The sequence below is a fragment of the Perissodus microlepis genome, chromosome 11 (genome assembly GCF_051167445.1).
Source record: "Perissodus microlepis isolate ML-2025 ecotype Zambia chromosome 11, ASM5116744v1, whole genome shotgun sequence".
NCBI classification, from domain to species: Eukaryota; Metazoa; Chordata; class Actinopteri; order Cichliformes; family Cichlidae; genus Perissodus; species Perissodus microlepis.
Window position 1 is genome coordinate 14,393,064 of NC_140471.1, and position 25,268 is coordinate 14,418,331.

Here is a 25,268-nt window from a genome sequence, read left to right on the forward strand (position 1 = left end):
AGATAGATGCTCGTTCTATCTGCCTCTTATCTCTACCTTGTACTCTGTCAGGTAATTTTCATGGCTTATCACCAACTGCAATGTAATGACTTGAACTGCCGGATCTGTATTATGTGAAAAGTTATACTGTAATATTGTTTTCAAAAAAATGTATTCTAATTAACTTTGTAGAATAATACGCTATTCTTTGCAAATTTTACATAAAATTATCCCATAAGCTGATACTCAAGTGTTTGCCAGTGGATTCTAGAAGAATAAGCAATATACTGTATTTCAAATATCACCATGAGCATGATTTGGAAATGAAATGCAAAACAGTGTTGTTGTAATCACTGGTTGGGTAAAAATAATAAACAGCATTTGACACTAACTGTTCATTAAAACTTGGTCTTTGAAATACAATAATGCATAAAAATAACATAACCGTGTGTAATTCTACCCTAATGCCAAACAAAAAAGTGCTGATTATGAAGTATATTACATCCAATATCATTTTTTGTCAATATTTTCTTCATTTTCTATCTGCACTTGGCACTTATTTGTACTGGTTAAGGGTTTGGTTTTGACAAAAACATATTGTTTGATATCAGAGAGAGTTGTCAGTTTGTTACACTTCTTTTTGTCTTCAGTCTGATGTCGCCTCCAGTTTAAAGTCTGAAGAAAATTCAAATATTTGTTTGATAACGATTATGCAGTCATGTGAAAAAGATGCTTTTCACAGGTCTCTGTGTAGTTCTGTGAAAAACTAAGTACATTTCATGATCCGGTAGTTGGTAGAACCACCTTTAGCAGCAATAAGTTGAAGTAGTCTTAACATTGTTTTTTGTTAAAACATTGCTTCAGTTCTTTTAGGTTTGTGGTATTCATCTATGCACAACTCTTTTAAGGTGGCACCACAGTATTTCAGCCAGGTTGAGGTCTGCGCTTTGACTAGGCCATTGCAACACCTTGATCCCTGTCTTTTTCATCCATTCTGTTGTAGATGTGCTGCTGTGCTTCGTGTCATTGTCCTTTTGCGTGACCCAATTTGTGAGAAAAGAAGAGTTCATGACTCAGTAACTGCAGCATGCCCAGGTCCTGTGGCTTCAGAACAGGCCTAAATCATCACTCCTCCACCACCATGCTTGACAGTTCCTATATGTGTTTGTGCTGATCTGCTGTGCATTTTATTGTATTGTCACTTTGATCTCGTCTTTCTAAGCACAGTTGCAGAAGGCTTGTGGTTTGTTAAGGTGCAGCTTTGTTTTAGAGAGAAGATGCTTTCTGCTGGCAACTTTTCAAAATAAACCATAAACTAATTATACTATCCTGAACTTTAACATTTGACATGCTAACTGAGGCTTTTTGTCATTGATATAGTTCTTTGCTAGGAGATTCCTGAAAAGATTTTGGCATTTTGTTAATACTTACTTTAATGCACCAGACCCTCAAACAGCAAAAACTTTAATCGTGAGCAGAACACCTAGAAGCAGACCAAGACGACTGTCACCAGTTTAACTGTTTTATTAATAAGCAGATAAGTTTAACAGGCAGCAAGGATGCAGTTAGGGGTGAATGGCTAAGTAGGTAAGTGTATTCAGTTTTTAAAATAGTGGAACTTTTCAGAATGGGCACATGGTCACAGTTGGCACTTCATACTGGTAAATGGACTGTTTCTTGTATAGCACTTTTCTATTTGAGCACTCAGAGTGTTTTATACAACATGCCTCATTCATGCAAGCACTTTTTTCTACGCCTAAGTGCTTTCTATCTCACATTCACACTCTTATGAATGCGTCAGAGAGCAATCTGGGGTTCAGTATCTTGCCCAAGGATACTCTGCCATGCAGACTGAAGCATCTAAGGATCGAACCACCAGCCAGTTAAAAGATGACCTGCTCTATGTCCTGAGCTACAGCCATACTTCAAAAGGTCTTGCTTTGGACTGATTTGTGAGAGGAGTGGGTCACCTGACCAGGTAAAGATGTTAATTCTGTGAGCAGGATTTGAACTGGTGAATGTAGATTATTATCTCATTCTTATGGTTAGTTGATTTCTTAGGTCATGGTGAGTGTTTCTTAGGTGCAACAGTTCAGCTTTGACAAAAGTTACAGATAATGATTTTATGTTAATATTAGCAACAGTGACACTCCACTTCACCGTATCATAGCGTCCATCACAGGGCCAACACAGAGCGACAGACAATAAGTTGCAATCCCATCAACATCCACATCTTCCAGCCACCTTGTTGGATAGTTTTAAATTTAGCTTTCCAAACTGACCGCACATAAAAGGAGCGCCAAGGTGACAAAATGATTTACTGCTTCATTTGCCTACTTGGGACAGTCTACCTGAGCTGATCTAAGAGCTGTGAATTAGTCCCCTCAGTGGACATGACGCCAACATTTCAAAGTTGTGAACGCTGCTCTTTTATTTTTTATAATTCTGAAACTTAGATTTATAGACTTGCCAATTATTTTAACCATTCCAGTTGGTGGGTTGTTTATAACAGATTTTTCTTTGGTGTGGCAAACCTTTTCACAAACTGATGTTGATTGGGGAGAGGATTCAGTTTTCCCTAACCAACACTAGAGCTCATTGTATCTTTCTGAATCCACTGTTGTTTTAAGCTGGAGCTGATGTGTAGTCATCCCAACATACTGGTTTTGCTAAAGTGAAGTAAAAACAAACAATGACAGCTGTTACTGGTATTCTTCCTCCTCCTTCACAGACTTAGCTTACTTCAAGGAGTTTGTTTAAGCGGCGGCGGTGTGTGTCGTGTAGCGAAGCTGCAGATAGACCCCTATCTCTTTTCATGTCACAATATCAGATAAAACAAGTGAACTGGATGGTAAGGTGGACTGATAACCAGTGTTGGTCAAGTTACTTGAAAAAAGTAATCAGTAACTAATTACTGATTAATTCCCCAAAAAAGTAATCCCGTTACTTTACTGATTACTTATTTTCAAAAGTAATTAATTACTTAGTTACTTAGTTACTTTTAAAAACACAATTTACAACCTGAATAGGTGATAGAGCGATAGATCTTTCAGCCCAATTCTACTTTTTCTGCATAATCCATCATACAAAATGTAATCAAATGGAAAAGTCTCTTTTTTTTTTAAACTTGTTTTTCAGTTTTAATCTTTTAACTTTATGCATCAAGCAAAAATGAAATTATATGCAACATTCTCTGACTTGAAGAAATTAGTTTAACATTTAAACCTATTTTCTGCACATTCCAGCACATAAAATAATTTTTTTTTTGTGTTTAAACTCAGTCTTTCAAATAGATGCAAGTAAAACACAGCAGAAAATAAATAAAGTAAAATAAAGTTGCTCTATTTTCACCTGTAAAGCAGGAGTAGGGTAGACGGAGGTGTGCTCTGGTGCAGGTGTGCCGCAGCGGTCAGTGGAAGGATATGGCAGCTTCTCTGTGAATTTCCCACAACGGACGTTAATGTTTTTGTCACTTTTTATGGAATCAAACTCAAAATAAGGTCAGTACTTCCACATTTTAAACGCTGCACGCACACACCCTCTCTCCCGCACTCGATATATTATCCATTGTTAATCTGCACACAGCTGTTTTAGTAACGCAGTAACGCAGCGTTCCTACAGGAAAGTAACGGTAATCTAATTACCGTTTTTGCAATAGTAATCCCTTACTTTACTAGTTACTTGAAAAAAGTAATCAGATTACAGTAACGCGTTATAAGTAACGCATTACTGCCCATCTCTGCTGATAACAGAAAAAAATATTTGCTATGGTTATTGTTATGGCAACTAAAGTGCTTTTTAAGCAAAGGGAATGATGGTTCTGCTGACTAAAATGGCCACATCCCTATGCAGTCTTGTGTTTTGCACAATGGTGGTTTTGATTGTAATGTTGGTGAATCCTTGCTTCTTCATTTTTTTCACATGTGAACCGATGGGATGGTATTTAAAAGTGAGTCCTCAAAGAGTTTCTTCCCTTTCTGACTTATCATTATTATTCAACACCAAGACCAAGCAAAGTGGATTATTACATAAACTCGCAAACTGTGGGAACTTTCTTCAGACTCACTGTGTCTAATAAACTCAGATTTTTACAGTAATCAAATACTGGCCAGATAAAGCATGTCAGCAATATAATATTTACACCTAAGAAAATACATCACGATATAAAGTAATAAAAAAAAATCCAACTCTATGCACTTGCATTCAAGGGATAACCTCCAAACCAGAGAACTATTTTAACACAGATTACATAACGTAAGATAATCACATTTGTGATGTTCTCACACACACACACACACACACACACACACACACACACACACACACACACACACACACACACACACACACACCAACAACAACAACAAAGATTAATTACGAGGGCCTGGATGTTGGATCAGCAGCCAATTATCACCTGAGGAGAGTCAGTTGGCCTCAGTCAGTTGGCAGCTATCCTTTCCTCTTCTCACACTTCTCCTGAAATCAGCCGCCCGTCAGCCCCAAGCAAATTGGATGAGGAGCCATAAAACAAATTTTCACCCAAATACAAAGTGACAACAAACTCTAATATAAGAAGAAGACTGAGGGATGAAGGATGCTGCCTTGTCAGTACATTAAAATGAGAGTGGAGGAGCACGAGAGAGAGAGAGACAAGTGATCTGTTTAAACTTCATAAATGCAGGGAAGGTCCTCTGTGTTTTAGTGGCGGCTGCTGGCTAGTTCCACAAGAACCCCTGGGGCACCCGTGCTCTTATTCATACCGTCAGAGATTTTTCCTAGCTGATGCGGGAACACCAGAAAATAGTTTGAACAGTGAGGATAAGTGATTGTGCTCACGGAAGAGCAGAAAGCGCAGCTTAAAGAGAGACAGAAGAGGTGATGGACACACAGAGAGACCAACAGACAGACAGTTGTGGAGGGCATTTCATGTAATGTTGATTTCAATGAACCCAGATTCGCCTCTCACCAGCGGCCTGACCTCCTCTGACTTGGATGATCCTCGTTGCCATGGAAACTGGCAAAACAAGTGTGACACCCCACCACCACCAGCACCACCACATCTGAGTGATGAAAATGAATGTGGCCCCAGGATCAACACGCAGCCATATTGGCAAAAAATCAATACTTTTTCCCCCTCTGTCTTGCGTCGGTCCAGTAAACTGTAACATATCAATCCATATGTGTGCACGCTCTGCACTAATCCCACCCCCCACCCCTCTGTTTGTGTGAGTTGCATGTGTGCGTGTGAGGAAGAGAAAAAAAAATGTTGCATTGAACAAAAGCTGCCCAGTGTGTTTGAACTGCTCCATTAAAACAATCTTTGTTTTTGATACAGACAAGGAGAAACAGAGCAAGCTGACTGAACACAGACTGCATGTCAGTCTAAGATTGAGGGGTTTTTGTTGTTTTGTTTTTCTTTAAATTCTGTTTCTCATTACTGTGCCGAGCCTCAAGCAATGAGGGGGGGGAAAAAAAAAACCCCGAACCAGAGCAACTGTGCCTGAGCCCAGGGGCCCCCAGGAGCCACAGGGGGTCCCTACTTTGATGGAGGCGTGAGCATCATTAGAACAGATAGCATGATGGGGTCAGAAACACAGTTACTGCTGCACTGCTTCTGCAGACTCCTAGCACCACTCTTATTGACAAACACACCAGACACCAGAAAGTATTTCCATCTAGCTATTTGTTGAATTATGATGTTTCAAAATAGAAAAATATAATGTCCCAATCAAACACCTTCTATGAGAGAACTCCTGTTGAATAATGGCAACATCGTTGAGATGGCTAGATAAACAAGGTTCAAGCAAAAACCAAAAGAGCAGGACTTTAGAATGGATGGCAACGGACTCGCAGAAAGCACAAATTAATTATGTAACCCATTGAGGTTCTTTCCGAAAGTTCACTGTTCATGAAAAAATGAATATGGGCTACCTCTGCCTTTATAGGCCTCATAAAAATTATACTGTTGTACTTAAATTTTTTAATAAAGTGACTGAGAACATTTAGAGAGACTGGCATATGTTAATAAGACTGAGAAGAGCAGGCTGCCCAAACAGCATTGGGGAGGAACAATCTGGCTCTAAACCATCCCTGGTCCTCAAAGGTCAACCATATTTTTATAATAGCAGCCCTATGGCCAACTCTAAATCTGTCCCCGGGAAAATGGAAGCCATCCAATGAGAAGGTGCAGGAGATAAAATCCGGTACGTGTGCGAGGCATTGTTACGACGCGCTCTTTACAGGTGGGCAGGGTAGAAATATGGGACTTGCGATTCCCTCTGTGTTTTATAGGCTACCTTTAAGTAAATTTCTGCTGTAAGTGTGAAAGCAGTAGCAGACGTTAATCCCTTACCTGCACATATATGTATATGTACATATGGGCGACTTATTAATACCTGTTTTGATGATACGATGCTAAACGAACTACTACTGCAACCAAGTTTTTGGATTTAGCTAAAACTCTAAGATGGGAAAAAACAAAACATCTTTGCAAGCATCTGCACAGACAGCATGCTAACGCTAAGCTAGCCAACCCAGAGTAATGATAAAGCCGAGGGTATGCTGATCCCAGCTGAGCAGTAAGACCCTGAGCTTCACCAGGTATTCTCTTTGTGATGGTTTTCAACTTTGTGTTGTCGACCTTAAACACTAAAAGATCCTCATTAGATAGGGATTCGTATTGGTGTGTGGGACTGTAGCATGAGATTTATATTGTTTAGTGCATTTCATGTCATTTTACAGAAGACTAAGAAAGTAATGAAACAAATTACTTTCTCCAGAGACTAATAAGGTAATGTACCGCATTACTTTTAAGCAAAGTAACAAGTAATGTGTAATACGTTACTTTTTGCGAGTAACGACCCCAACACTGCTAACACAATATAAGACTTGTGGTTCCCTCTGTGTTTTATAGGCTGGCTTTAAATAAATTTCTGTTGTGAGTGTGAAAGCAGTAGCAAACGTTAGTCTCTTAACCGCATGTGAACGGCTAAGGACACAAATCTCTGTGTGCACATCATGCAGTGAAACGTAAAAGCTACTTTCCATTTTTGCCCTCAAATGAAAAAAAAGAAAAAAAAAAACATAAATAAAGGGACGGCTCAAATAACGAGAATAATAGGTTTTATTTAAAGTTGGCAACAAGCCTTGACAATATTCCCTGCGACACACACATGCATGAGGTGGGGGTGAGTGAGAAAGAGAGAGAATTACACAGAATACCATTCCATGAAAAAGCCAAACAAATAATTTTTGCAGTGCTGGAAGCATAGAGGATCCTGTTACAGTGAAAATATAGTTGAAAAACAAACAACAACACCAAAGCTGCAGGTTGGTGGTAGTGTTGGTAACTCCTATATCCTCTCAGCAGAATTAATAGATGTTATGATATGCCAAAGTTAGGCTGAGGGACTGGAAGTATTCCTGTATTTAAGAAATAATAATTCGTTTTTAATATATTGAAATTTTAATGTAATTAATTTTATTGGGATACCATCCTCTCATGAGCCCACTTTACCCTTGATAATGCCACCCAAAACTGCCCATTTGTCATATGAAGCTGCACTACTGAAATCAGTCTTACAGTTTTAAAGCTTGATGTGAAATGACTAAAAGTCATATCTCTTTGATTTTCTCTTATCTCTCCTCTGCCATGGAAGTGTAAAACGAAACCCCGGAGCCTCGTTTTGTCCTGTTTCTCTGTGTTTGTCATTTATAACAAGGTTGTGATCATAACTAACAGTGCGTGTAATATTTTTCTTTCAACCTTGTGATGCCGGAGAATGTAAATCTGCTGTACATGTAAGGATCAGTAGCAGAGCTGCACTTCCTGGTGCCTATCAAAGGAACTTGATTTCCCCGTGGGATGCGGCAACGATGATGAGGGATAGTCGTCAAAAAAACGAGTCACCTGTCAGTCTTTATGTCTGCTTTTCTTCTTCTTACTGTTGATTTCAAAAGCTGATGTGAACACCAACCAGAAATACCAGGCAATGAATGATCAAGTTTGAAAGGAAAGCTCGCTACCAACAGTGTGCAAATTTGGGAAAGCAACACATCCACAAAACTCTTTCATCACATTTTCTTAAATTGCACAAAACAAGTGTAATCACTCACTAATCAGTAAATAGGTCATCACAGAGCATAATAAACATCAAAACAGAGATACATAATAGTTCCTCAGTTGTTGATACTTGACTTTTAGGATCACCTGACTTATCTGTTTTTATTCCCAGGTTGAAAATATGTTGGGTGTTGATGTCCGGGCTGTCGGGATCTCTGAAGAGTTTTCTGTGCGCAATGTGTGTGTGTGTGTGTGTGTGGGCTGTGATGAGACCCTGTCTCTGACACAATGTTGCTCTGTTAAGGTCAAGCCCTACAGAATGTCAGGGATGATGACACGCACTGAAAGGTTTCATCTAATCCCTCCATTTCCCCTCTTCTCCTGCGTCCCTCCAATCTGTCTACCCAGCTTCCATCTCCGGCCCCGCTCACTCACAAGACAAGACAGACATACACTGGCCTTCACCTACAGTCTGCATCAAAACTCTTCGTGGGTGTGTTTGTCCACGTGCGCGTGTGTGTGTGTGCATGTTTGTATGTGTGTGTGTTTAAATAGCGTCAAGCCATGCCATCCCACTAGTAAGGCCAAATCAGAAATGCCTGAGGCCACTGTCTCTGTGTCTGCATGGCTTGCCTGGTCTTTACAACCCACTGTCAAACATCTTTGCTTCATTCCTCACCAGCAACACATTTACTTATCTTTTTTAGGTCTTCAGCTTATGCTTTAATATAGTGGGGGCCTGCAGTGGAATAACCGGCGGTGGCAAACAAATAAATGTACGAGAACTAAACTTACTTTCCACGTGAAACACTGAAGATTAAAATAATTACAGAAAATGTTTTGAAGTGAGAGTAGAAATTGAATTTATTCCACATTTAGAAGTCAGCAGAGGGTCGAGATCCTTTTTAATGCCAAATGTTTTGCATTTGGGGGCATTTATGTGATGCTCTCGCACAGATAACAGGTCAGTTCTGACCTCCGACGTGCTGCAAACATTGCCGTAGTCCACACTGGTTTCTTTTGCAAAAGGCAGGGAGCACGAGTAATCCTCTGTTATTTCAGTTATTCTCATATCTGATCCCTCCAGATGTGTTTGAAATACTAAACTTTAATTCCAATTCTATTCAACTTTACAAAGAGCTCCCTGTGACAGTCTTTAGTTTCATGTGAAAGAAAATCTAATTCTGTTATTTCTAAACAGTGTCAAATGAATTCAATTAAGCTGCCATGAAAAAGAATGTTATTTACACCTTATGAGATTACCTGGACTTAATTTCCTGGGGTTTTAAATAATTGACAAACAGCATGCGCGTACTTAACTAAGCCTCATATTATGCGCACAGTTGAACATGTCATCATTTAATCTTAATGCTTTTTACTTCAACATTTTCCCTCCCTTTTTTCTCTCTTTTTTTTTCCTCCCGCTCGCTTGGCCGCACCATAGTTAACACTTATTAAATTAGCAGTCATCCAGTGATCAAACAACAACCCTTTTCCATCTAGGCGGCTGAATGACGGCTGAGGTCTCCTCGGCATCTGGTGAGACGCCTAGTTTAGTGGAGATAAGCACAGAAGCCGTGCTAATTATGATATTACAATTCCAGCAAACCGTTTTTCTGAAAGCGGCGCAGTTTGGATTTAACACTGGTAAGCAAAGAAACATTGTTGGATTCAAGATGCCTGGCTTCCCCTGCACCTTCTCAAACTGTCATTTATCCTCACATCTCTGCGGATTGGGTCTGGGAAAACGGAGGAATGGCGGAGATGGAGAGAGCCGAGGGAAGGGGGGGAATGAAGGATTATATAAAGAAGAAGCAGCACTTGACGGTAACTGGCTGAGATTAGCGCCTTAGGGGTACAGCAGTGGCTGTGATTTTGATACTGCGCCCCCAGCTAAACGCTGAAGGCCGCTTTGCCTAGAGGAGTCTGCCTTCACCCACAGGCAGTCAAAGATTGTTTTCTTACCAGCATCTCCTCCTCCTCCTCCTCCTCCACTCCACAGACACCTGTCATCTCCGATGTCAAAACTCCACACAGAAAGGAAAAGACAACGCAAAGAATAAACAAAAGAAACATGTTTTTTTTTTAAGGCACACTCTGCATACAGATCTGCGAGGGTGAGGCCCAGGCTTCACCTGCAGCAGCCCGAGCCGAACGTCATGAGGATCCTACCGGCTCCACGCGGTGAAGCCTAAATGACGGCATAATTCTTTGTCATCTGTAAGCGCGAGCTGGAAATTAATTTAGCACCAGAAAAACTTTGATGCTTGCACTTGAGTCTGAATTCACTCGACTTTGTGCTTTGCACTCTGCACAATAGCTGGTAAAGAACAATTCTAGGCAAGGCTTTACTTTCAAATCATGATCTATAACAACATCCTTTCATCTTTTCACAAGACTGCCACTCAAGAGGGCTATAAAATTGTTTATGGTTTAAAACTGTCCTAAAATGTACCTACAGCACAGTTTCCTGCACTATATAGATTAAATGTGAATGAGTTTAGGACTTAAAGCTCAGTTCAGAGTTATAATTTATCCATATTTCTCATCTTTCACTCTAAAAGGATTTTCAACCAAACAAACAAATCTCTCTTTATAAACTGTCCGTTTGTGGACCGGCCGAGCTAATCATGAGGTCAACGTATTGTCATTTGGTTTGTGTGATAAATGCTGTAAAAGCGAGGGTAGCCAGACATCATCAGTTTAGACAGAACATTAAGATGCTCCAATTAGCCTGATGAGATAATCAGACTGAATTGCCATTTCATGAAGAAATCAGATATTTGGCAGCGAGCTAGAGGTCTGGGTCCAGGCTACTGCGAAGCGTTTGAGTGGACTTTTGCGGGTATACTTCCTTTGTTTTCCCCTTCATATAGAGAGAGGGCGAGGAGAAAAAAAAGGGATAAAATCTAATTTGAACTCATGCTGGCTGAGGAAAATTATTTTTATCAAATCCACTGTGAATGACCTTTGCCACCTTGAGCAAACACGGCTGCCTGAGAAATAGTAAACTGATCCTGGTGTGAAGTGGCCCTTGTTGTCCGTGTAGTTAAGCAGAAGTATGAGATGACGTGACACTGGCAGCAGTGCCAGGCGGTGTTGTTGCAACCAATGGGGGGCAGAGGACACAACAGAGAGTAATGGCTGCTACAAGCCATCAGCCCTCACGCAGATAAAAAAAAACACAAACAAAAAAAAAAAAAAACACCGCCACATTTCATCTGCCCTGTTTTTCTCCATTTTAATTCCTTCTGTTTGTTTGTTTGTCGACCTTGCCATGTCAGCTGACCTTCCTCTGTCCAGGACCCTGAAGAGAGAGGGGAAGGGGGGAAAAAAAAGAAAGAGGAAACAATAAGCAAGACGCTGACATTTCTGTACAGAGAAGGAACAAACAGCTCATACAAAATGCCCCCCACTCCCCTCAGACAAATTTACTCAAAAATATGTGTGTGTCTTGAACGTCCGAGGGCTGTCCGGCTCTCAGCCACCATTGCCAAGGAAGTGTCACGGTGTCGTGACAACTTCAGCGACTGCAGTGCGATGGGTGACCCTCGGCCGGCAGAAGGGGGGCGCTGAATCCCCCGCCCACCCTGGATCCTGACAGATGTCATATACCTCCTCCATGGGCACCTTCTGTTTCCTGTTCACCTTTCTCCATCCTGCAGCGTTAGGGCTCCTGTCTCCACCTCGTCAAAGCACACACACACACACGCACACACACACACACACAAACGGGGGGGAATCAGACAAAGAAGGAGACATAAACTTGACCGGGATGGATTTTTAAACGAGGTTTCTGGATTGACAGCAGATGATTATGACAAGAAGCAGTTTCCATCTCAGTTCCAAGTTACATTCCCATCATCTGTTTGCCCCATCTATTTATGCTTTTTTTTTTTTAACCATTTGCTTTTTACTTTACGTTAAAAAAAGGCAAATATGGATTCCACACTTCCTGGCATTCATATCGCCTTCTCAGAGGATGTTTCCTGTTATTTACCAAAGGCTTCTCTCCGAGAACAGTTGGTATTTTAGTCTTAGCACACCCCACTCAAAACCTGTTTGCACAGATTTTCCCCATCATCCTTCAGACCATAGTTTGACAGAAACACTTCAACAAAATGAGATTCTGCCTCGTTACATTGTCTTATACTGTTACATCAAAAGTGTCACCAGCCCACTCCACGAATAACAAGTCTAACAAACCAAAAAGCCTTATGATATTAGGTTTCCATAAACCTTCTGCTGGCTGCCTCCTCGCGTGGATTGTGTATCATCCGCTCAAAAATGCTCTCCTAGATGGAAATGTGTGGACTAAATCTGATCATGGCGCTAGATAATGTTCACTTCTCACTGCTGAAACACAGACTTGAGGAGGAAACGGAGGGGATCCTGTGACTAACCCATCAATCACGGTGACGTTTCGCTCAAGTGATGGATATTCTAATTTCCCTTTTATATACAGGTGCGCAGGATGGATGGATGACGATTAATGGACGGGCAAGGCTGTTTCCACAAAACAAAGAAAAAGACGTAGCATGGCCCGCGGCGTCACTATGGAGGGCACAGAGCTGCACTTCCCTCTGTTTTGAAGACGATACTTCACATTTGGGATTTGATGTCCCTGTAAACACGCAGAGACAAAGTATACATCCCGAGGTGACAAAGGTGTTGCTAACACAACAATTGCCTTCCCTCTACAGGGACCTACAACAGGTTCTGCAGTCAGTTCTGTGACAGCCCTCGACATCTTCACCTCACCTCATTTTCACACAACCTGTTTCTCACTTTCTGTCATTGCTATCACCTCCATAATTATTCCTTAACTTTCACTCCGCCTCAGACTGCTTAAGACTGTAATTTCTTGAAAAACATCCTCCTCCTTCAGCATCTCTTCCAGTGGGGGGCACTTATCTATCAAACTTTTCAAAGTGAAAATTGTGCTAAACGTCCTTTTGGTGAAGTCCTCTTGCATCGCCCTGAAAGTCTCATTCTTACTTTCCAAGCACAGTTTTTAAAAAAAAAAAAAAAAAAAAATTCTTTCACTGTTAGGCTTTTAAGCTTGCACATCTTTCATATCGGACTTGCCGTTTATCTGTTTTCTAAGACCGCACCCACCATGCTGAAGGTGTTTCACTGCACTAATTGGCCAAAGTCACGACTGAAATAGAGTTAAACTAACCAGAAGATTAAAAAAAAGAAAAGAAAGGAAAATACAAACTCTTAAAATTAAACTTTGCATAAAAAAACAGCAGAACAGCATTTCAGATGTATTACAAATGTTAAAAACTGGTGTTTTCACTGCAATGAGACAAAATAATTTGCATTCATTTCTGCAGATCAACTATTTCACTGGGCTATTTTGCACCGACTTTGCTCATTTGATGGCTTTTTGTCGGACGTCAGCTGCGAAGCATTTCCCCGGTGGGTTCTAGTTTTTCCCTTCACAGCTGACATTGAACATGGGCATTCATAAACCATCCAGCACTTGAGACTTTTCCTAAGACTTAACAATCCAGCCTGAGATCTCTCTTCCAGCTCTGTCCTTCTACCTCTAGCTCACTTTATCTCTCGCTCTCCATCCCTCCCTCCCTGTCCAAAGCTGTCCTCCCAGCCATCTGTCATGTGATGTTTATAGGCCCTTTTGCTTTTGTGTCCTGATGACCACTGTCACAGAGAGCTACCCATTACCGATGCGCCCTGATGAACGATGTTACCCAGACGCATCGCTGACACCCTTGTGTCCTTGGCCGCAGAGATGCTGCCTCACTAGCCAACTCGGGCCAGTAAAGAATGAGGACGGGGAGGGACCTGGGGGAGCTGGGCTGAGGACCTGTCCGTCATCACACCGACAGGGTGTTCATATTTCCCCTTGTTCCCACCGCCATCTTTTCTTTTCCTCTTTATCCAGCCAATAGAAATGTGGGGCTGGTCAGCCTGGTGACGATGTTGCCATTAATCCTGCGGTGGTGAATAGCGCCCTTGCCTTTCACCTGAATGTATATCTACATCTGAACAGACCCAGCGAGGGACCCTCACTCCCCTCCTGAGGCCACAAAAGATGCCCCGAAGGGTCAATGTAGGCAGAAAGACATGATGAATGTTACCGAGTGTGATTTTATCTGTCAAATAGAAACATTAGTGCCTGTTTTGATCTTTTATGCACTATGTTTAAAGGTGGCACAGTGTGTTAGAATAATGTTTTATTGCACTGCTATGATGGTTATAAATTAAAACTGTTCCAATGTTTTTTTTTAGTATTAAATCATCATTGTTAAAAATGTGTGCTTTTTTTTGAGTTGCTCTTGAACTTGACCACTAGCACACAATTATCATTTGTCAAAAGTTACCTTGGTTACCATGCTTGATCTAAAAGCTTTTGGTTGTCCAACTCGGTGTTCTTTATTTAGGCAAAAATGTTCAGTTCAGGCAAAGCTTTGTGTAAAATATTTGTGCACGTCTAGTTTATGATATAAACATTTTAGCGTGAATTATGTGAATTGAACCTTACAAAGCGCAGTAAATGGAAATCATCTAAATCAGTTCAATGTTTCTGCCTTTTAAATTATTCTACCTGGTGTTTCGAGGCTTTTGGCAGGTACGTTGCTGGAATCCTCTGGGAGAACTTGCAACAGCTATTATGTGGATTTAGGATGTCTCAAAGTCTCTTCATGTAACTACACACAGACGATTCTGAGATAAGGGCTCAGTGTGTGGAGTCTGTGCCATGTTTTGCAGGAGGCTGTCATGGTTTGGGGTTTTCATTATGGGTCTGGATCTTGTTTTCATTTTGTTTTTGTGTATTTATAGTCCTGTCGTTTTTTCACTCTTTGTGCCCCGTCTTTGTGCCTCGCCATTTCTACCAGTTTCCTCCTGCGTTGGTGGGTGTTAACTCTTTGCCCCTTTTGCCGCATGCTGTAACGCTTCAAATCATCACTCCACCACCACCGTGCTGGACAGCTGGTATGAGGTGTTTGTGCTGATATGTTGCGTTTGATTGTAAATTATGGCCAAACATCTCTTCTTTTGTCTCATTTGTCCAAAGGACGTCGTCTAACATATCTTGTGGGTTATTCATAACTAAGCTGTGCAACCATCTTCCTTTTTTTAGGGATACAAAAGCTTTCTCTTTCCTCAACCTTTCCAAACAAGCTGCACTTTTTCAGTCTTTTTCTAATTCCTCTAACATGAACTTTTGCATTTGCTGACTGAGGTCTTCAGAGTCAGAGGTGTTGCTCTTGGGTTTTTTGCACTTTCTCATTGCACAGTCTGACCTTGGGGTGAATTTGCTGGGAAGATTGGCAAGTGTCTCGAATGTTTTGCTCTTGTGAAAAATGTTTTTTACTGAAGAATGATGAACTTCAAAATGTTTGAAAATTCCCTTATAACCCTTCATGAACTGCTGGGCTGCAACGATTAGTTCTCTAACATCATTGCTGATGTATTTCTTCCTTGGTACTACGTTAACACACCTGAATGCTGCAGCAAACTACCAAAACCTCTACTCTTATGGAGGTACTCACACTTTCTAACAATCAGTTAATCAAGTATCAAGTATTTGATTATCACCACCTGGCTGCTACTTGAAGTTTGCACTTATTTTTTTTAACACACTGTTTCTGCCTTTTGGCTTACTTTGTGTTAAATAAAGAATTCTGCAATATAATTTTTTGTAGTTAATCAAAGTTAGTATTTACCTCATTTTAAGACCTGCTAAGATTATTTTTATTATGTCGGATTCTTAAAACCTTTTCATTTAAAGAGGGTTTCCTTTCTCTCTTGTACTACCTCGACTGTAGCAAAAGCTTTATTCTCATCACTAAAGAGACTTCAAGGTGATTCTTTTGAGAGCTGTGGAATATATAATATTGGGTGATTTATAAGAATCTAAACCTCTCAGGTGCACTTATTTTTGTATGGTATTATACAGTATCTTTGACATAACGTTATATGTTTATAGCTATTGAAACATAAACCAGCAGTTCCCAAATCAAAGATCAGAATCTCAGTGATTGTTGAAAAACTTCTAGTACAGAAAAGAAAGAATTCGTAGGTTTTTTTTTTTTTCTCAGCAGACTTTTGTTTGTTCATTTCATTCTAGGATATTTTAAAAAGTCACTTTTCAAAGATTTCATTTCAGAAATATTCAAATAAACAGGATTTTTTGTTTGAACTCTTCGGCTGATATATGCCAAGTCATTAGAAGAATGACTTTTGGTCATTAGAAGACATTGTTCCGTATTAACAAGCCACAGTTAAAATGTCACCTCATTTATCATCTAAAACCCATATGCTTATTTTTTTATTTATTTTTTCAGGGAGGGTTTGGCATGGAAACCACTGAATCATAGTGACCATACACAAAAAAGATTATCCTTATTAAATGCAGTTGTTTGGAACAGAGGTTAAATGGATAATATGGTACAAAATGGGGAATTCTTAGAGCGGGAAGAAGGCTGCAGATAATCCTTTCACAATAGTGTAACATAATGTGAACAATCTGTTGGACAAAATAAAAACCTCATTTAATCAGTGGGGCCTTCTCTCCTCTTGTGTCACTGCTCCTCCCTTGCTCTCTCTCTCTCTCTCTGAATGTCTTTATTGGCCGGTGAAGCTGCTGATGAATTCTTAAGCAGATCACACTGATAATTGTATTTCATAACTGTCAGTTGTGCGAAGGCTGCCAGTGTGCCCAGGAGCTATTTGTGTCTCACTATGTCCTCCACAAACCTTCCCCCTCTCCCTCCTCCACACTTTGTCCAGCCCCCCCAATCACCAGGGATGTGCTTACTGTCTCCGGCCCCGAATTACTCAATCAGGAGGACACATTTACGGATGACACCTTTATTACAATTAATCACGGGAACTTGATTAAGAAAGTTATTCCTCCCCTTCATTGAGACTTACACAAGTGGTTCTGCTGCATATTGTAATTTATGTCCCACTGAGCTCTCCCTCCGCTGATAGACAGAGAAGCCGACAGACTGCCAGCCATACTGAGACGCGTGTGGACGCTTGTGGGTCTGTGTGCGAGGCTAGGCGCGGATGCGTGCATGGCTACATATCCTGAGACACATGCGCACAGCCACAAACACATCCCCCCTGTCATGCTGTCATGCACAACTCACAGGTTTTGCAAAGAGTTAAAATAAATGACTTTAATTGGCTGTAGAGATGTGCTCACTAAAGGAGACTTGAATATTCCATTTCCCTTTCCTCTTGTCTTTTCTTTTCACTCTCCCTCTCTTTAACACATACCCCCCCACCACACACACCGACACACACACACACTTGAATGAAGCCATCTCTTTACCTTTACTCACAGTTCCTGGGTCTGCTGTGGCTAATTAGTTGAGTGGGGTTTTAGGTTTGGTAATTAGGCGGAGGTAGGAGTGATGGGGGCTCAGGGAGTTGGGGAGTTGAGAGGGCCTGACTGACTTGCAGAGAAAGAAACTGGACTGTCTAGATCCTGGCAGCACCGAGCAGCCAGCCAGTGTCCCTTAGGTGCCTGGAGGTAGACTACCATCCCACACTAAAGAGGGTGATGTCTTTGTTATGTGCCACATATTCCAGCAAGAAGAAACTGTGAAAAAAAGAGGATTTAGCAGGGAAAAAAAGGAACAAGAGGGAGACCTTTGAGAATTTTCCTACCCTGAATGTCAGCGTACAACAATAAAATCCAGCACCGCGCTGTTGTCTTGGATGGCAAATTAAAGTGGACTTGAGAGCTACAAAAAAGTTGTGATCACCGCTAATTAACGTAAAGATGGAAAAAAGAAGCAACGACTGAACATTTTTATTTCAAACGTAGAGTACATTTAACTTTGCTGAGCTTGTGGCCACCATGGTCACAAGTGACAATTACTCCATAATTGCTGCATCAAAGTGAAACTAAAGCACAAATAGCGAGGAAATATAACATAAGCAGACTGAGTGCACAGTGTTATACACTAAAGACTATATTTGGTTTTCTGCCATTAGCTTAAAGAAGTCACACCAGAGTAAATATGACTGTAGTAGCAAAAATAGCCCTCAGTGTGCTTAATTTTCATGGACTCAGCTTTTTATTTCTGAATGTTTTCTCCTTTAATGTTACATAGTAGCTGTTGTAGTAAATGTAAAATAAAACTACAATCTTATGCCATCTGAAATGCTACACAGTAGCTAGTACACAAGGTAAATTCCTGGGAATAGATGGCGATCCAATGGAGGCAACACATTCAACTTTTCCCAATGTTATAAATTCCTATGCAATCAATTTGATAATACTTGCGATAATCAGTGCATTACATTTGCATTGCATGCATTACAATGTCATCCGCATTCACATTAAAGGGAAAATGAAGTTTACCCTTCATTCCTTCCATGTACATCACCTATTTAAGTTTGTGTGTTAATGTTTGTCCCTTCTAAGGAGCAGCAACAAAATAATCCTTAACTAAAATGAGAGAGACACTTAGCATGATTTCTAATTTCTTGATTTTTTCTCCTTTCTTTCACCACCTCACAGCAGCCGGTGAATACTTTTCTAGAAGACCTTCACCATCTTTAATGTCTTGTTTACACTCTGCAGTTCCAGGTTGCTTCAATACGATGCCAGTTAGCAGCCTAGGACTGCAACACAATCCAATTAAATAAAGAGTGTTGTCTCTCCAGGTTCCTGTGTTCTCTAATTGGGGCTGTGACTGCTCACTAATCAGTGGAGGTACAGGTAGGCCCCAGAGGACGGCGAGACAGGGCCTCTCCTGTTAATTGAAGAGATGCTACACCCGGCCTCCTCCTTCTCCTCGCAGTCCAACATGGATGCACAGGAGTACTGACGCATGCTAAATTCGTCTACGCACCCGCGTGCATCATCACTCCTCTCACCTTTTGTGTGGCCGGCATGTAAGAGCTTGCTTTTCTTTTTTCATTTTAACTCCTGAGCAAGCAGTGGTGTTAAGAGGTGACTGGCAGTCATTTAAAGTGTGTTTGCTCTCTTGGTCGCTTACGCCTATGCAATTCCCAGTACTTCCATTTCTGCTTTAATTACTGTCCATAAAAAAAATCTTTAAAAACATTTTTTTAAATTGTGCAATCAAAGTTGAACTGTCATGGGTAAAAAAAATTTTTTTATTCTGACCCGAGAGGCTTTAGATCACAGATGTGGTGCTTTAAATACTGAATAAATGAGTGCAAAAACGTCACATCCGTGATTTAAGTAAATAATTTTTAACCTAAATTTGTAAGAGCAAGCTACATGAAAAAATGGCAAGCATCGACTAGCGTGAGTCATCCAACTCCAACAGTAACAGAAACAATGATTAACATGCACACACATTTTTAAGCAGCTAAAAATAGTTTTTTTTAAAAAAAAACCTAACACCTACTCGGAAAATTGAAAATAACCATGCACGTAAGACATTACGGGTCTGACTCAAAGCAACAAACATACCTACGGTGTCTCTTGTTGACACAGGCTGTGGCGTACGTGTGAGTGACTTTGAGAGGTGTTCTGACTTGCTCCACTACGGATTCAGAACCGCCTTGGCCTGGTGTGTTTCTGATTTCCTGCACCGTCTGGTGAAGGTAGCAGCTTTGCATGCTGGGGTCACACCTGTAACGTATTTCACACTGGGTTATATTTTGAGTAGCCACCTGGATGAGGAAATAACGTGTTCACGGTGCATGAAGACTACAGCCATCCCTGCCAGGTAGGAACAGGTGTTTGTTTAAAATGACACACAGTGCAGTAATCCAACACGGACTGTTATAAGCATCTCTTGTCCATTTCCTGCTTTTGGAGTGGTTTAACAGTACACTGCTGAAGTTGGGACTCTGAAAACTTTTTTTTTAAGCTCAATAAGGTTTTCAAAGTTGAAAGAAACACTAAAGTTTTATCTTTGGGTTTTATAAAAATGAGTGCAATGTGATTAAACTTTAAATGGTATTTTTTTTAAGGCTTTGTTGTTTCAAAAAGCCAAATTAAATTCAAAAAATGGAAATGGAAAAAAAAACATGTCAAAGGGCATATCGCAGAGCATTCACTATGAGTGATTTTTTTTTTTTACTCACGGTGGAAGAAAATAATGACATTTTCTAGCCCAACTCCTGGTTAGCTGGACTAATTTTTTTTTTATTATGTGCAGCTTCGGGGCATGTGAATGAAAAGATTGATTGTGTGAATGCCGTTTCTGTCAGCCACAAACAGGCAATGAAATGCCAAGCACACCTGGAGCAGCACTCACTTTTGACAAGCACATACCAATGTAAGGCCCTATTAGAAAAACAATGAAGTCTATCATAAAACATTTATGGTAGATAAAGTGCTCGAGAGCGCCAAAAGCAAGCGCATTATGGCAGCAGGTCTAACATGATTTCGGAGGTGGACGGAAGGTGTGGGGGAGGGGAAAAAAACCTTAGCTTTTGTTTCTGAGTTTCAATATGTGGTGACTTTTGATTAGCACACACTTATTTAAAACTTTAAATATTTTATATTAAATTCTGTGCCGAATATATTCATGACTGAGTGCATGTGCACATAAAAAAGCAAAAACAACCCCAAATCACTTTCCAAAGTTGCTGTATGTTTATTCATGACATTATTTTTAGTTACTGGGCTGTATCATCAGTCATTTTACAAAAATAAAGAGCTTTTTCGTGGTTAAAAATCCTTCATTAAACTATACATACACACATATATATATATATATATTACTGATTGAATCACTGTCATTTTAACTATGATTTCTTAAGTGCATCTACAATCAGTTAAATCACAGCTTGCTATTACTAACAGACGGTGGTGCCACTTCCACCACGACTTTGCCCAGGTTTCTCCCTGCATACATGTAGTCCACTGCCCGGAAAACCGCATCCAAGCCTACAAATTTCCCCTCCTCTGCCAAATCACCGCAATCCACCTCACACACTAGCTTCCCTTTGGCAAACATCTGAATCATGCTACTCAGAGCCTCCCTGTAGTCACCTAAGAAGTGGGGCAAGAAGAAACCCCGAATGCTGGCCGACTTCTGGAGTAGCTTGACTGGTAGCGTTCCTCCTTTGAAAGGTGGGATCCCTGAAGCGCTCTGGTACCCTGAGATGAAGCCAATCACTATCAGCCGGCCTTTATTGGCCAGACTGTTTACTGCGAGCTCTAAGACGCTCCCTCCGACTGACTCATAGACCACGTCTATGCCTTGTGGATACTCTTTCCTCAGGGTCTTAGCCAAGTCTTCAGCGGTGTAGTTGATTGGCCTGTCGCAGCCGATGGATTTGAGGAAACCGGCTTTCTCGTTGGTCGAGCAGGTCCCAATGACATGGCAACCAGCCTGTTTGGCAAACTGCACAGCGAACTGTCCCGTTCCTCCTGCAGCCGCCGTGACCAGGACAGTCTCACCTTTAGCCAGGTCGCCCAGACGTTTTAAGGCAATATAAGCCGTGGCGCCGCTGACCAAAAGGGTGAGGAACTCTGGCTTCACTGCAGGAACAGGCACAGCTTCCTTGGCTGGGACCACCGTGTACTCGGCAAACGCGCCACTGCCGAAGTAGGCCACAGTATCCCCGACGGTGTAGCGGGAGCTCGCGCTAAGGCCAAGGCCGACAACCTCCCCAATGCCCTCAAAACCTGCATCAAAGGGAGGCTTCACCGAAGGGTCGTAACGGCCCGCTGAGTAATTAATGTCTGAGGCGTTGATTCCCACAAAACTGAAACACAAGAGAAAAATAATTGAGGATTAAAAGTTAGGGAAATAAACCTGCTACATCAGCATGTGCTGAGCAAAAGGGATACATTAACATTGCATTTCAGTTAACGTGGTTTTATGCGGTTATTAGCGTAAGCACATATTTCCTGAAATCCTGTATGAAGGTCAACTTCCTTGTTGTGCAGACGGGCGCGCACAGGGCCCAAACACTTAGGTTTGTTTTGGCAATGAGTTATTTTTTCTCTTTTCCTTCTCTTTGCTCGGAAAGAAAAGTCCTGCACTGACAGGGAAAGGTTTGTATCACAAAACGTATTGCATGATGTCATGATTCATTGTCTTCAGAGACACCCACAACAAACTGCACTTTTAAAAAAAATAAAAATTCAGATAGCTGCTTCTTGCCTCAACATGAAGACGGTTGTTTTCATCTTACTTTTGTAACATGCTGGAAACAAATATGTGAGAAAGGAACGTATAAATAAATCATTTACTGTCTTTTAGAGCGGCACGCACGCTGTGCCTCATTACCGTGCATGTCACACGTGTACTTTGAGCTCCCAGATAATGCTTCTGTGGTTTATAGATGGGTGGCGACGATATAATAAAACGCCTTGGTTTGACTTCTTCACATCTATGGAATCAGTTTCCTCGCAGCGACGTATTATTTTATTATCAAAAAGGTACAAACTGTTTGCATGTGCATAAACTAGCAAGGCGTCTGAGTTTAAATAACACTCCAAATTAGCAGGGGATCTGTAACAATAAAGTCTCAGTCTGTGCAAGCCTAAGCCCTGGAAAAACTTTTCAAACAGGTAACACAGGTTTGGCCAAAATGCTCTGTTAAATGATAGCAAGCCTAATAATTTGACACTGGTTCCACTGAAATTACAAAATAAGATACAGTGTATTGATAAATGCTACACTTGGGGATAAAAAATAAATCTCTCTTATTTATGTCTCTCAAGAATTAATGAAAGTCCAGAAAACTACAAAAACTCACATCTTGCAATTTTATACGACTTGTGTCCTTTGCATGTGCGTGACCAAATTTTTGTGCACATGTGGCTCAGATAAGATGCTGAGGGACACCTGGACTCTTGGAAGTGAAGGGTTTTAGTACATGTAAAAAATGTCTGCACGCATTTTTTTTTAATTTACTCATATATATATATATATATATATATATATATATATATATATATATATATTAAACCTCAGTCTCCTCCTTTCACTGCAGCTATGATTTTTTTTTAAATAAAATCCGCTCACACTCTTCTGTATTTTATATTCCTTTAAAATTTCTCTTACACCGTGCAAAACGGGACAAAGTGTTCTCTGGTTTCCTTTCCCCTGTCAGTTAAAACATTTTCCCATGACTGTGATGCATCACTGACACAGATGACCCAGACGGTCAAGGGTCTCGGTGCACCAAGCGACTGTCTTACAAGCTAATAAGATCCTAATGTTGTATGTTTTACACTCAGTCTCGGGGAGGACTGTATTTTATTGGCAGTAAATACAACAGTAAACCCCGAGGTGGACTGATGTAAAGCTGACTTAACATTAAAAACCACATAAGGCGCACACAGCCAGAAATGTTGTAGGAACCTGAAAGCAGAGTGAGGTGGAATCAGAAATTTATGCAGAAATCCAACTATTAAAAAAAAGCATTAATGTATGTTTTTTGGCTTTAATTTCATTTATCTGTTACTGTAATAATGTCGACTCTGTTCAAGCACAACAGAGCCCATACAACAGACTCCTGGATACACTCTGCCTTCTGCTGCTGTGAATGAAAGAAATGATGCTGCAATTCCAGCGCCGTGTAGCACTCCCATCGCCTTCTCCATCATCTCCATCTCTTGATGCCAGCCTGAGCCCCCCCATGACTTTCTGTTTGCAGGTTGGTGACGTAGAGAGACAGGACAGAGAGAGAGAGAGAGAGAGAGAGAGAGAGAGAGCAGGGGAGAGAGAGCGATAGAAGAGAGAGAGAGAGATGCCGAGATGGATTGATAGACAAATGCAGAGAGGGCGGAACTTGGAATTACAGTACAGCGCTTATTCCTCACGTATTTTTCCATCTTGTGGCGATGATGATGATGATAATGATGAGGGTGATCGCAGGTGCTGGACATGGGTGATTCGAGGTAAGCGGAGCCGTTTAATAACTTCTCAACAATCTCCTGACAGATCGGCATTTTAACAAAAAAGAAAAAGAAAGAAAAGAAAGAAGACGCTTCGGGTCACCTAACGCTTTCCCGACCGACAGAAAAACAGAGTCCGTGTGTTCCCACCGTCACCATAATTAACTTACCGATTTCTGACCAGCAAGTCCGCGTCTCCGGGTGTCGGAACGGCCACGGTTTGCGTAGAAACGGCCTCTCTGAAATTCGGGCTGAGCTTGGTGACTACCAGCTTTTTCATACTGCTCGCTATGGAGGATCCTTTAAAATCCATGAAGTGCGCCGAGTAGGACATATCTACGATGAACCGCCTCGCAGCCAGATGAACTCCTGAAAGTGTGTCGGTGCCTCTGCGCCCCCCGTAGATTAGCGGTAGTGCTCTCCTGCCGTTTCTCGCCAACAGCGCCCTGGACATGATTCCGAAATGTGACAAAGTTCACGACCAAACTTGACGCGTGCTCGTGCCTGTGATTAGGTCGATCAGGTGCCATTAGCCTGCACCACAAGCCTCCCCTCTGCACACGCACGGCGTGCAGGCCAGGCCCGGGCCAGGCTGAGCCGAGCCAAACGAGCCTTTAGACCAAAAATTAAAAAAAAAAAAAAAACAGGGGGGGAGAAAAAAAGCGCGATGCGTCGTAGCGTGACTCTTACGCAAAGAAAACAAGCGGGGGATCGAGTTTAGGATTAAAACATTGCACTGGTGCAGCCCCAGCGTAGAGCACAGCAGCGCCTCAGACTTGTCGTCGGGAGTCCCTCCCCTTCCCGGACACAACACTCACTTCCTACTAAGGTGAAACAAATCAATCCTCCCCACACAGGCTATCCTCAGCCGTTTCACTCCCACGAAAAGAACGCCAACCCATCGGATCTTTTCCCAATACCTACAAATAACAACAAAAATCACGGTCCGAGCGTGCACTACGAATGCGCTCCCGTTTGACTGGCGCATTTTTTCCCCTTTTCTTCCTAATACTAAATGTTGTGAGCGTCATAGGGAGATGTTTCTGCCCACACTACACCTGTAACCAAAAAGCTCCCACAGGCGATTTGTGAAAGTGTCTTGTTTTCATCTCATTCCATTATTTGTTTCTTTATTTATTTTGCCTGCTCCTTCCATGCAGCTGTGTTATCGTCTGTTGTCATCTGACTGTCATTTTTCTGGAAGGATCTATTCTTAACAGAGCTGCCGGAGCGCACTGGGGGATATTAAAGCGTCAGCGGGAGCAAGAGTCGTGCCCTAACTCGTGCCGTGTCACTACCAGGCGATCTTAAGATGTCACCTGAGTTGCAAAAAGCTCAGACTTAAGCAGTGAGCCTTGTTGTTTTTGATAGTTTGCAAGAGGCGTTGGGATAAGTTTG

General features: G+C 41.4%; 2 protein-coding genes across 6 annotated transcripts in view; one reads left to right on the plus strand and one right to left on the minus strand.

Moving 5' to 3' along the window:
- Positions 1 to 7,084: 7,084 nt before the first annotated feature.
- On the minus strand, positions 7,085 to 24,694 carry LOC146377396 (prostaglandin reductase-3-like). Of its 5 annotated transcripts, none has more exons than XR_014801582.1 (4): positions 24,041 to 24,694; positions 21,009 to 21,727; positions 19,476 to 19,637; positions 7,085 to 11,348 (listed from the first exon to the last, which is right to left on the minus strand). XR_014801582.1 is itself a non-coding variant. In XM_084942621.1 (3 exons), exons 1-3 carry the CDS (start codon positions 24,322 to 24,324, stop codon positions 19,549 to 19,551), a joined length of 1,092 nt encoding a protein of 363 aa, XP_084798747.1. In that variant the 5' UTR covers positions 24,325 to 24,694; the 3' UTR covers positions 11,930 to 19,548. The 5 variants fall into 5 exon arrangements, 2 of the variants coding, with proteins under 2 accessions (XP_084798747.1, XP_084798746.1); XR_014801580.1 differs by lacking the exon at positions 7,085 to 11,348 and adding an exon at positions 11,624 to 11,727; XR_014801581.1 differs by lacking the exon at positions 7,085 to 11,348 and adding an exon at positions 11,628 to 11,717.
- Positions 23,502 to 25,268, plus strand: part of LOC146377397 (teashirt homolog 1-like) — a 35,114-nt gene continuing 33,347 nt past the window's right edge. Inside the window, exon 1 of the mRNA XM_084942617.1 lies at positions 23,502 to 23,873. The gene's annotated coding sequence lies outside the window, so the exon portion shown is untranslated. The remainder of the gene's footprint in view (positions 23,874 to 25,268) is intronic.

What these genes read in the sequence shown, in the direction of transcription:
- LOC146377396 (XM_084942620.1), bottom strand. Translation starts at nt 24,324, where the DNA reads ATGTCCAGGGCGCTGTTGGCGAGAAACGGCAGGAGAGCACTACCGCTA. An exon ending in GACTTGCTGGTCAGAAATCG is followed by an intron (nt 21,728 to 24,040) that starts GTAAGTTAATTA and finishes CTTGTGTTTCAG; the next exon opens with TTTTGTGGGAATCAACGCCT.